At 35.0% G+C, this 12,778-nt stretch overlaps 1 protein-coding gene across 6 annotated transcripts in view; it reads left to right on the top strand.

Annotated features, from left to right (window-relative positions):
* The window catches only part of XRN1 (5'-3' exoribonuclease 1), a 41,262-nt gene that overhangs the window by 3,054 nt on the left and 25,430 nt on the right, over positions 1–12,778 (top strand). For all 6 annotated transcript variants that reach the window (XR_007378861.1, XR_007378862.1, XM_048954946.1 and 3 more), the window contains exons 3-19: positions 692–789; positions 1,138–1,247; positions 1,330–1,440; positions 1,637–1,719; positions 3,539–3,626; positions 3,726–3,894; positions 4,784–4,851; positions 5,820–5,954; positions 6,821–6,887; positions 7,292–7,397; positions 7,786–7,875; positions 8,029–8,185; positions 8,515–8,634; positions 9,661–9,830; positions 10,664–10,784; positions 10,884–10,982; positions 12,540–12,643. Coding sequence is in view for 4 of the 6 variants with exons in the window: in XM_048954946.1 (XP_048810903.1) it covers positions 692–789; positions 1,138–1,247; positions 1,330–1,440; positions 1,637–1,719; positions 3,539–3,626; positions 3,726–3,894; positions 4,784–4,851; positions 5,820–5,954; positions 6,821–6,887; positions 7,292–7,397; positions 7,786–7,875; positions 8,029–8,185; positions 8,515–8,634; positions 9,661–9,830; positions 10,664–10,784; positions 10,884–10,982; positions 12,540–12,643 (1,896 nt within the window). In the remaining 2 variants the exon portion in view is untranslated. The remainder of the gene's footprint in view (positions 1–691; positions 790–1,137; positions 1,248–1,329; positions 1,441–1,636; positions 1,720–3,538; positions 3,627–3,725; positions 3,895–4,783; positions 4,852–5,819; positions 5,955–6,820; positions 6,888–7,291; positions 7,398–7,785; positions 7,876–8,028; positions 8,186–8,514; positions 8,635–9,660; positions 9,831–10,663; positions 10,785–10,883; positions 10,983–12,539; positions 12,644–12,778) is intronic.

Here is a 12,778-nt window from a genome sequence, read left to right on the forward strand (position 1 = left end):
ATAATAGACAAGGATAAGTTTGGGAACGAATTAAACTCTAGTTTCCACTGAAACTTGTTAGCAAGTAACTCAAATATACAGCTGCAGGTGGGTTTTACAGCATTACCAAGTTTGTATTCAATAATCTGGGAGACTTAGAAGCTGTTTGGAGACTGCTGTGAGGAAGGAGATCTGGTGGTGAGACAGTACAGGGATGCTAAGTGAAATGAGACAGAAAAAAATAAAGGGAAAGGACAGTAGGAAAAAAAAAAAAGTATTTTGTTGTCAAGTCAGGCTTGGTTTCTAACCACTAATGTGGTTCTAAGGTTTGTTCACAGCTCCTATCTGCAGCCCTGTATTCCAGACTTGCTGCTTTGCTCAGCTACAAGTTAGATGCTCTTCGTTGTTTTGGAATAGCATTCCCAAAACATTTAAATCCCAATAGTTTCTATTGTCTCAGTGTTAATTTCTTTTTCTTATGATGAGCCACTCAGTTATTTCTTGATAACTGAAATATTAACTGTATCTCAGTAATGGCAGATCATGATCATTAGTGGAGAAAAAGCTATTTTTAACAAGTCTTTCTGTTATCAGATTCAAGTTTGAGATCTGTGCAGGAGTTAAATTTCTCTCAGCTATGTGTTTTGTCACAAGAACATTACACTAAGATATTTCCTTCTCTACCCCTTCTTTCCAACCCATTTTGTTTTAGATCAGCAAAAGAGGCAGAGGACAAAATAAAAAAGGCATTAGAAAAGGGAGAAATTCTTCCTACAGAAGCCAGGTTTGACTCCAACTGTATTACACCAGGTAAGATAATTTGCTAATTATTTTAAATTAAATGGTTAATTTATTATTTTTCTTAATCTATATTTTGGAACTGTTTTCCTATCTATAGGTGGGGTTTTTTGTTGTTGTTTTTTTGTTTTTAATTTGGGGCAGTTTGGGTAACTTTTAAGATTTTTGGACTACTGTCTCATTTTAGAAAAGTGTTTAAGGTGTTATGGGAAAAATGCAACTTACTGAAAAAAAATTCTACCCCTGTTCTGTTGCAGAATATTCTTTTTGTTTTCCTTCTCATCAATAGTTCATACATGCAAATGTGGTTTTCAGTGAGCGGTGAAAAGCGTCATGTTTAACTTAAGTTTCTGCTTTCAGGAACGGAATTCATGGCCAGACTGCATGAACATCTTAAATATTTCGTCAATATGAAAATTTCCACAGACAAATCCTGGCAGGGAATAACAGTCTACTTATCAGGCCATGAGGTTACTGCTTTTTTATTCAAGTTTTATTGGGAAGAGAAGAAGTTATTTTATGGAAAAATGCGATTGTTATTTTTTCTTGCAGACACCAGGTGAAGGAGAGCATAAAATTATGGAATTCATCAGATCAGAAAAAGCAAAGCCTCATCATGATCCGAACACAAGGCACTGTCTCTATGGCTTAGATGCTGACTTGGTACGTGCAGTTAAAACAGCAGGGGGTTTCTAATCGTGTCCTCTTTGTCTCATAAGCGTGCAGCATTCTAAAATGCTGTTCAACAAGTATGTAACTTTATCTTCCTGCAAAATTTTCGTTTGTAATAAAACAGGAAAATCTTGTGTAAAAGTTTTTAAAAATGAAGTAAGACTTGTCTAATATCTCTTTGCAATAGATAATGCTGGGATTAACAACTCATGAGGCTCACTTTGCGCTCTTAAGAGAAGAAGTCAGATTTGGTGGTAAAAAATCTCAAAGGTGAACTGTTTTTAACTTTACTCTTAATTTATATGACAAAATGAAATACAAGAGATAGTGCATAACTAGAGCAGTTCGTTGATAGTTGTGTATTAAATTAATGAAGTCTTAGCAATTTTATTAGAATATATGTGAATTTAGAAAAGTCCAATTGTTGTGATTAAATTTGTTTCCATGGGCAAATGGATGCTGTTGGGGCAGCTGGTGGAAAAAATCCTTAGGCCTTTGGTGTGTTGTGTGTTTTACTGCGTATTCTGAATTGGGCAGCTTGGGCTGTATGATATTGTTGCCGGACGTCTTACAAGTGCTTTTAAAAGGCTCTGTATCTCTTAGGTTTTGTGAGGTAAGTGCCTGGAATAATTGCTGAAATCGACTTGTTTGAAGTAGCTGATCGTTTGCTCTTACTGTGGATTTTGCCGTTTGAACTAACTTGTGTGCTGTCAGCAGATAGAACCAGGTGTTTTGTTCCAGAATTGTGCCTGGACATGGACTTATTCTGAAGTGATAGAAAAGATATGTTTCTGTGGGTAGGTTCCTTCTGTGATGGACCTTAGGAAGGTATTTGATGGGTGAAGGGGTAGGTGGGAAAGCTGGAAATATTCTTTGTTACAGAAAGGCTTTTGAGTAACACACATTGAAGTCATATGGTTGTTTAGATTTATGCATTAGCAACAATGGTGCTTGTATGTTGATATTACCAAGGTCAGTGTGATAAACATCAGAAGTATTTGCTTCATAGTCTTCTATAGTCTCTTCACTGATACTGGTCAAGTCTGCCTTGTTCTGCTAATGGTGTTGGCATGTAATACTGCAGTGTTTTAAAAGACTTTGTTAAGTTCTTATTAAAGAAAAATGGTCTCTCCTCCTGTTTTTAATAAAAGAACGTGAGGTGTGACAGCCTTTTGATGGACTAGTGAAATGAAATGAAATGAAATGGCAGGATTTCCCAGGTGGCATTTTTTCCTCAGGTGTTTCCTCTAAGCTTAGCCTTTCTGCAATGCCTGGGCAGTATCATTCATTACAGAAATTCACTTCTGGAAATTATGGGAATTGCCTTCTGTTGATACAGTCAATTTTTTTTTAGGAAATATTAAAAATAGATACAAATTGATATTTAACAGCAGTTTCTTGGGAGCAATTCTTTGCTTCACAATAAAGTGACATATATGAGAGGTGGAATAGTCTTAGAGCAGTGACTTGGATCTGCCAAAAGTCTTACTTGCAGATTTGAAAATTACATATATTAATTTTGGCCTAACTTTGGCTTAAATGTTAACTAGTTTTCATGAAGAAGAGAGTTGACAAATTTATGCCATAGATAAGAAGTAGACTCATCTTTTTTGTGTGTGTGTGTGTATAGTAGTACTGTGTTAAATCACTAACAGATAATGCATTTGGAGCATATTTTCTAGTTGAGTATATTCTTTGTTAAAGTAGCGTTTCAAACGAGTATGTACAGAGCCCAGCCAGATTGGACATGGGTCTGTATTCTGTATATGCTCAGAATAGTACTATCATAAATGCCTTAGAAATAGGTTAGATTGCCCCTTTCTTTGGAGAGTGACTTGCTTATGAGACGCCAATGCAAGATGGAACTCCAAAAGGCTGCCCAGCTTTCTGTAAGCTAGCCATTTTCCATGTAGTGCCATCACACGTGCTGTTAAGAAGATTCTACAGCACAATTTTGTAGTCAAAACAGATTCATCTTAAAATAGATGCAGTCTTCACTTTACTTGTTTTTAGACAACCTTGGATTTATTAAATATTCGTGTTGAAAGTGTGCTTATAAATAACTGACAATGTTTTGAATAACTTGCAGAGCGTGTGCACCAGAGGAAACCACATTTCATTTACTGCACTTGTCACTGATGAGAGAATATATTGATTACGAATTTTCACCAGTAAAAGTAAGTTCTAAAGGAGCTGTTATTGTGGGGGGTGGGGAGGAAGGATAAAGAATTTATGTGAAAACTTCATAATAAAAACATTACTCTTCATCTTTTTAGGACAAGATTTCCTTTGACTACGATATCGAAAAGATAATAGATGATTGGATCTTAATGGGTTTCCTTGTAGGCAATGATTTTATCCCTCATCTACCTCATTTACACATTAATCATGATGCACTGCCACTACTTTATAGAACATACATGGCTATCTTGCCAGAACTGGGAGGTAAGAAGTTTTTTAGTTTTTTTTTTTTTTTTGGGGGGGGGGGGCAGGGGGGGAAGGACGTGTTGGTTAGTTTTTAAAAGCTGAACAGAGGGAGAACTGTAGAGCAGGCTAAGAGTAAAAGGTGAGATTAAACCAGGTAACTTGTAGATTAATAATAATAATGCAATAAGGTAACGTGTGATTACGCTCTTGGATTTGTCTAAAGAGAGTCTTTAAAGGGCTGCAGAATCCTGCATGTAGACAGTATTGTTATTTATTTGTTAAAACTCAGAGAGTTTTGGAAGGAATGTCATGGGAAGTAGGAACATTAACACTCTTCATTAATATGAGAGCTGTTGTGAAAGTAATGCCTCTTATTTCATTATGTAGGCCCCTGGCATCAGAAGTGAATGTTGGTGGCATGATAGTAGAGGTTGTATCTTCCTGCCAATATTCCACTACATTAATTGCACCACTGACATTCATTGATGCTTGCTAAGGGCCCAGCAGTGAATGTGAGCACAGTGAGGCAGTGTTTCAGCAGTGACAACATTGTGTCACCTCTGCTGGTGCAGACTTTAACAAGTGCAGCATGCGGACTCTTGTTCATAGCTGGCAAAAATGCTCAGCTAATGGTGGTAACTGTGTTGAAAAATAGTGTTTTGTAGTTGAGAATTTGCTCTATCAGCTATTGTTATTATGCTCTTTGTATCTGTTGTAGTTGCCAAACAAATAAGTAGGAGGTAGGAGTAACACATGTATTTATTGATTTATTTGGCAAAACTGGAATATTCAGCATTGTTACCATTTTTTTAGACAGCCAGCCAGGTTGTGTTTCATTATCTGTGAGGCATTTAAGATATAATTTTCAATTTGCTAATTTACAAAACATATTTTATTTTCCTAATAGGTTACATAAATGAAAATGGGCATCTGAATTTAAAGCGCTTCGAGAAATATCTCACAAGATTGTCAGATGTAAGTATTCATGATTGTGCTTCATGGAATGATATTGGCTGTTACATATGAGCTCATTTGATGTCCTAAAATACACCCTGTAGTTTTAATGAATTGCTGGGTAACTATTTTACAGGCAATACCATTAGATGTTTGATATGGGATCCAACCAGTTGCTATCTGATCTTACCATATCTTAACAGGGAGAAAGCTTGAGCAATTTGATGCTTTAGTGAGAGTGTTTTAGCCCTGCAAGTGGAATGAGGATCACCAGTAGAATCATGATCCTGAGTTATTGATGAATGGATGACAGGTTGAGCAAAGTGCGCTGTAGGCAGTAATATTTGTTCCTCCTTTGCTGGTCAGAACTTTAAACTCTTTAATTTTTTGTAAGTAAGATATGTCTGAATATCTTAGAGAATGAAATTTTTTGCACTTCTTTAATGAATATCATTGAAAAAGAGCAGTGAAGCATTACTATCTCTGAGGCAGGCATCAGTGTTCGTGAGCTAAATGGCTTTTGGGAGACAATCCTAGTAAGTGCCTCTGCATTAATCCATCTAGTGACAAGAAAAGATGTAGGGCATTTTAGAAAAGGAAATACCCTAGCCTTCCAAAGAACTTTGAAGGAAGCAGTTCATCTTGTGTCATCCCTGTCTTCAGATTTTCAGGTTAAACTATTAAAGGGTTGGGTGTGTGCAGATTATTATCTAGCCCCCATGTGCCTCTAGTACTTGTGGATTTGATTGGTAAGTTTGGAAGTTATTTAACTCTTTTTGTGACGTATTGCTAGAAAGGGGTATATGGCTTGGGTCTTGTTACATGTTGCCAAGAGGAAAGATTTTTAATGTTTATCTGTTAGTTTGGTTATAGATCTAGAGCAAAATGTTTGTGTATGATATAATTCACCTACTAAAAGGACACTGTTAATTTAGCAGTCTGCATTATTCGTCTTTTCAGTATTTCTAAACATTACTCTTTCTGCACAGTTTGATCGTGAACACTTCAGTGAAGTCTTTGTAGACCTAAAATGGTTTGAAAGTAAAGTAGGCAATAAATACCTCAATGAGGCAGCTGGTATTGCAGCAGAAGAAGCCAGAAACAATAAACAGAAGAAACGCAAGGTTAGTGTTTTACATGCACTGTTTTGGAAATAAGTGTTGGTTGTTGGTGGTTGTTTTTTTTTGCTAATGAATAGTTTGCCAGCTGTAGTAATTTAGATCTTAGATACATAAAATAGTATAAATCTCCCTTTTGAGCCTTTTTGGCTGTCCTTCAATACAGGCCTTCGACTGAGCATAGCAGAAGCAGTGGGAAATTCCTTCAAGTTTAGACTGTCACAGTGTATCGTTACTCTTTTTTCAGTGCTGTTTGTGATTTGTAAGAACAAAATGTTAACTATTCCTTACTAAGAAATGCTTTATTTTGGTTTGTTTTCTTGCTGCAGAAGTTTGGAGCAGTTGTATAGTATTAGCCAAGCCACTTTGGTGCTTTGAATGGCACTGGTAGTCAGGAGCATGCATATCTCGAGTACTGGGGAGGGAGCCAACTGGATGAGTCTTCTTATTGACTGCTCTTCGGAGTGCTGTACACATTAAAGAGTGTGTACTGTGAGAATGAAATGGATGTTTGGCTTCTGTCCTCATTTGAATAGTGATAAGGTTTGCTGATGAAAATTTTGATTGCATGCTTGTGCAGGGATGTGTTAGAAATAGTCATGATAGTCGTGTTTTGGAAAACAAGCGTTCAGATACTTTTTCTTAAAGATAGTTCAGGTTTTATCTGAGACTCCTCCTTTGTCTAACACTGATGGATAAAATTGCATTCTCTAGGCAATTACTCAGGAAGAAAATATAGTGTTTCTGTACATATTACATACATATTAATGCATAATAGTTTTAGAATTTTGAGTTGCAGATTTTACAGTTATGAATGAGGAATGTGCATACTATCCTGTATTTTTACAGCATGTCAAATATTAATTTACTAGGCTCAGGAAAATTCTCTCTGTTTGGCTGCTTTAGAAAAAAATGAAGATGAAGTTGTCACCTCTAAAAGTAAGTGCTAGCTGTTCTTTCGTTTTGCACCAACAACAGAAACTTTTTAACTTGTGTATAGATTTGGAAGACTTGAAAGAACTTCATGTCAGAAATGACCTGATTCTAAATGACGGAGTTACATACTCAGCTATTGAGAAATGGAAGTGCCTTATGTTCTTAGTTCTTATAACTGGGCTACAAAATTGGATGCCTATCTTTTTTTCCTTAGAAGTACCTCTTTTAATCCAGGCATTCTTTTTTTATTACTGTGTTACTTTCTGTGTAAGGAAGGAATAAGTGCACATAACTGTGAATTGAGGAATAAAATTATACCATCAAATCAAAACTGAATTTCTTAACCTTATTCTAGTAGAAAGGTTGTGGAATGTTAATCCATATTTTCCTCATGACTTCTTTATCAGCTGTTTTGGAAGATGAACCAGAAGATGATGATCTGTTTGAAACAGAGTTTAGGCAATACAAGAGAACTTACTACATGACTAAAATGGGTATAGAAGTAGTTTCTGAGTAAGTATATGCTTTTTCTTTCTGTTTATTTGGTGTTGTTTTTGTTTTGTTTTGTTTTTTAATGCCGAAGACAGATGGGTTTTTTTGCTTGTATGTAATACAGGACAGAGTATTAATCCATATTGAAAGCAGGAAATAGATGGCAGCATCTACCAGTGGTGATGCTGGAGTGCTGGAAGAGCTACAAATCGCGTTTTCTATAATGAGTATTTGAATACTAGAGATTTAAAAAAAATAAAAAAAAAAATCAGTACTATTAAATGAATTTAGAAAACTGTGCTTAGTAGGTTACCCAAATACTCTGTTGTCATTCTTATTAGAAGAAGCTATGTACTTTTTCTGTGCTAGTAAAAATAAGAAAAAAATGCGTTTATCTTTTTCTTTTAAGTGATTTCTTGGCTGACCAAGCTGAATGTTACGTCCAGGCAATACAATGGATTTTGCATTATTATTACCATGGAGTTCAGTCTTGGAGTTGGTAAGAAAAATTGTAAATGAGAAACCATTTAAGGGTGGAACAACATTTCACCTTAAATGCTGGAACCATTTAATAGGGTTCTGTGTATTTCTCGTCTATGAATATTGTTGTACTGTAATTACCTTGTGTAATGTGGGATTTTTGTTCCTACAGGTATTATCCTTATCATTATGCACCTTATCTGTCAGACATTCGCAACATCAGTGAACTCAAAATCCAGTTTGAACTGGGAAAACCTTTCATGCCATTTGAGCAGCTTCTTGCTGTACTGCCAGCAGCTAGCAAAGATCTGTTACCTAGATGTTACCAGGTATCATTTAGAACTAAGTTGCATTTATCTGTTGTTTGCTGATTTTTGTCTGCTTTATTTTCATGTACATCTTGACATTTTTATTTATACTGTTAGTTATAAACTACCTCTAAATATAAAATAAATACTTATTATTGTTCATAGCACACTTTAAAACCAGTAAATGAAATTTTAAACTTGATGGATGGTTTAAGTAGGACAGTTAAATGGTAAAAGTTAACTGCTGTTCAGCTTGGAGTTGTTTTCATGCTACGTTTCTTATGTTTCTTCCTAGAATTAGTGTTGAATTGTCTCTTACTTTTTTTAATTCTTCTTTTATATTTTCCTAGCATTTGATGGTTAGTCAAGATTCTCCTATTATAGAATATTATCCACTGGACTTTAAAACTGACCTGAATGGAAAACAGCAAGAATGGGAAGCTGTGGTATTAATCCCATTTATTGATGAGGTAAACTATTTCAGTGTCTGCTGAGAGCTTTGTAATAAATCAATCTGTAGATTAATTATGAGGAGTTTAAGTGAAATACAGTTAAATGGAAGTTGAGTGTCTGCTAAGACCTTGGATAAGCAATCTGCATCCTAGTGGTGAAAGCTAGATGAAGTCACAAGTGGTGAATATTCTATGTAAGAACTGTGTGGGCTTTTTTGTTGCTTGGTCTTATATTTTGATGAAGTATTCAGACACTGAGTTTCAGAGTTTTTTGGGAAATATTTCTATAGCCAAATGTGCACAAAAGTTTAAGGTGTCTATGAGTAAAATAAAAGGTAGATGCACACAGAGGCAAAAAAAAAAAAAAAAAATACCGAACAGTTTGTTGTCAAAAAAATCTTTTCACCTGAGCACCAGCAACAAGCAGTATGTAATAGACTTTAAGTACAAATTGAGCAGTAGAATGTTAAAAGAACAGCAATAAAATACTTTCCATCTACATGTAGGGTAACGATATCGTGTATGTTGTTCTTGTACATGAATTATTGTCATATATTTTGTCAGACTAAATTTGAGTATATCAAAGTAAGGGGGTGGAAATAAAAGTGCAGATCAGCTATCTGTTCCAGTGGTGGTACATGTCTTTCAGTTTTTGTAGTTCAGTGTGTGCCTTGCATTTTCATAGTGTACAGTGATAAGTTGACAGAACCAACTTGTTACTTGAAGGATTTTAACCTTTTCCAATAGTACTCTGCAGAAGTTTTTGATAGCCTCTACAGTCTTTCTAGTATTCTTGCTAAACCTATGAAGCAAAATACGGCTAGCATTTTGGAAACATGTTTGCAGAAAAGGAAATACTTATTCTCCAGTCTGCCACTGTGATTGTCCTATTTTCATTCTGGACTTGGAGCGTGATGAAGGAAAGGCTGCACTTAGACAATGAACACATTAACTAGAAAAATGCAGATATCCACTTCGGTGGTGTACACATCTGTGCTAAACTCTGTTGCTGGTTTCACGTATGCAAATTTTTCTTAAATTTAGAAACGACTGCTGGAAGCCATGGAATCATGTAATAAGTGCCTAAAAGAAGAGGAGAAACAGAGAAATATTCATAGTGCTTGCTTAATGTATTGGTATGACAAAGATGCAGAGTTCCAGTACATGTCACCCTGGCCAGAGAAATTTCCCTCCATAGAAAGATGCCATACCAGGTAATGAGGACATAACTTTTTTGGAGTAGTCTGAAAGTAGTTAGAAAGTAGTTAATAGGTTGCATTTTAGCCAGAAGTTGTTTGTGGAGGTACATAGACTGGAATAGGAGAATTGTTGCATTAGATATCACTTGTTGTGGAAAGGATGGTAATTTCTTCAAGTGTTGCCTGGCAAAACAGATGAACCAATAATAGTCAGAAAGAATCCTTTCTGGAGAATTACTCAAATATTTTATGATATGGAAGATGGAAAAACTGGTACAAATATTTGATAGATGTGATTTATTGACACACTGATTTCAGACCATTTGTAAACCATGGTAAATATTTAAATCCAGTGCAGAGCGTTGAATACAGGCATTTTTTCCGTTTTTCCAATCACTGCAGGCAGTTCACTTCATTTAGCACATGCGGAGCTTTCAAGATTAAGTGGAAAAACAACCTTAATAGTAACCAAACGTAAGATAAATTGATGGATGAATGCTTGTTGCAAGTTTACGCTTGGTGGAAACTGAATAGTTGTGAAGATGACTTATACCTTACATAACTATTGTTAGTTTGGAATTTGACAATGGCTGTGAATTAAAATAGCAAGATTGTGATTGTGGCTGGAAGTTATGTTCTTCCTTTGTTTTCAGGTAGTGTCTTTGCAGAAGTGGTATGTGTTTCACAGTCATTTGTCTAGATTTCAAGTAGCTTAAATTACTTGGCATCTTACAGGAAACTCAAAGCTTTTGTCAAGTAGAGTTCCTAGAGGGTTTGAAAGGGTAATGAGAGGTTATAGAGTCAGAGGTCAGCCTGTATAAGCAAACATTGTGCAACTCGTTTTTTAGGTACAAAACGATACCTTTGGATGCTTGGCAAGTAGAAATCACCCACAACAAAATAACTAAAATCAACAAGAGTGCATTGTATTTCTGTGGATTTCCTACCTTAAAGCACATTAAACATAAGGTAAAATATTTTATTTTATTTGACGTTTTCTATTCTTTTTCATAGATTATTACGTCAGATTTCAATTAAGTTTTATGTACTTTTTTTGTTCTTGTCCAGTTCTATCTTAAAAAAAGTGGCGTACAAGTGTTTCAGCAAAGCAGCCATGGAGAAAACATGATGTTAGAAATCCTAACTGATGAGAACTCAAAAGAGCAAGTAAGTGTTCTCCTTTAAAAGAAACTAGAAAAACCAATCCACCCCCCTCATTCTCCCCCCCCTAAAAAAAACAAACACAACGAATAATCAAGCAAAAAACTTGTCCTAGAGAGAACAAACTTGCTGAATTATTGGTTTTTGGAATTTTGGTTATTTAAATCTTCTCAGTTGTGTGTTTAGAGAAAAACCTTTATAGTCATTTGAAAAAAAAATAATCTAAAAACTGCAAAAATCCAGCATACATTTACTAAAGTTTTTCTTTTAAGAAACTTCATTTAATTAGTAAGGCTTTGATCTCAGGGTGAGCTTTCTGTATAAGCTTTTTAAATTGGATTAATCAAAGGGAATGTGAAATACAGATAAATGCTCAAGGCCATGGAACTAATTGCTGAAATAAATACCTGCCAGCTCAAAGTTTAGTCCGTTAGTTGATAATACTATCAGTATTTGTTTTCAAAATAACTTTCAGATCATTGAAAACATATACTATATTAGTTCCAGAGAAAAGCTTTCATTGGCTATTGGAGTCAGTAATAAAAAAAGATGAAGTTCATTAGCATTAAAATGCTAAATTTATGTAGAGAACAGCCTCGAATTTTGAGAAATTGCTGAAAGATTTGACTTTGTCCTATCTTAAGAGTATTTTATGTAGGATGCCTTAATAAAACTTCCAACATTTCTCTGTGGTCACCTTCAGATGTTCACAGGTAGGCTCTTTTTATCAGACTCCTCAGTAACAAAGCAGGCTTATGATTTCTGTGCAAATGAAGCTGTTTTATGGAGGAAAGAGTTGATGCAGAGACATTAAGAAGCAAAATATTTCTAGAAAATGCTTCACAGGACAATATTAATTCATAATCAAAAATACCAAGTAGCAATATCAAATTCAGGAAAAGAAATGGAAGTAAAAAGTTAGAAAATTTTTTATAAATAGATACTGGAAAACAGAAAAGTTTAAAGAGCAAAGTAGGATTTTGTGGTAAATAGGAGGAGTAAGTACTTAAGACAGACTGCAGAGAGTTAAACATGCAAAAATAATAGATTAATAAGTGGCTGAAACTAATGGATAAAGAGAATGAGATTAAAATTACAGATGCTATGAAAGTCCTGGACAGAAGTGCTTCTGAGAAATATAGAAGTTGAGTCTGTTGTATAAAATATTTTACTAAGCTCATATTGTCAGTTTCTGAGTGATTTAGCAACAATAACAACAAACAACAAAAAAAACCCAACACCACAGTAGGAAATATATACCAGAAATGGACATCAGCCCCGTTCCTATGACTGACATATACTAGATACAAAGACACACATTTGAAATGTGATACTCTTCCTAAATGGTAGAAAGTATGATTCCCTTCATCATTTCTAATCACCTTATGTGTAGTATCTAATACAACACAGTAAGGTAAAATAGGTCTTCTGTTCTGGAAGAGAACAGTTTGCTAACTAGAGCCATTCTTTTTGCAAAAGCAATTTGAAAATGTTTTCAAGAAACAATTTGAATGTGTTTAAAAAAAAAAAAAAATTAGTGACAGTAACTTCTCTTTTTTTCAGACAGTGGAAAATGTTGCCAGTTTGGTACTTGGAAAGGTGGTTTTTGTTAATTGGCCGCACCTTGAGGAAGCCAGAGTTGTTGCTGTGTCAGATGGAGAAACTAAGTAAGATATATTCCATAGATAATTAATTACCTTCTTCATTTTTTTTCATTCCGAAGAAGATTACTAGGCTGTACAAGTTTTGATTTTGTTGTAATGCTTATTAACAGCAAATTACTTCAGATTTATCAAACTCTC

The sequence above is a fragment of the Lagopus muta genome, chromosome 9 (genome assembly GCF_023343835.1).
Source record: "Lagopus muta isolate bLagMut1 chromosome 9, bLagMut1 primary, whole genome shotgun sequence".
NCBI classification, from domain to species: Eukaryota; Metazoa; Chordata; class Aves; order Galliformes; family Phasianidae; genus Lagopus; species Lagopus muta.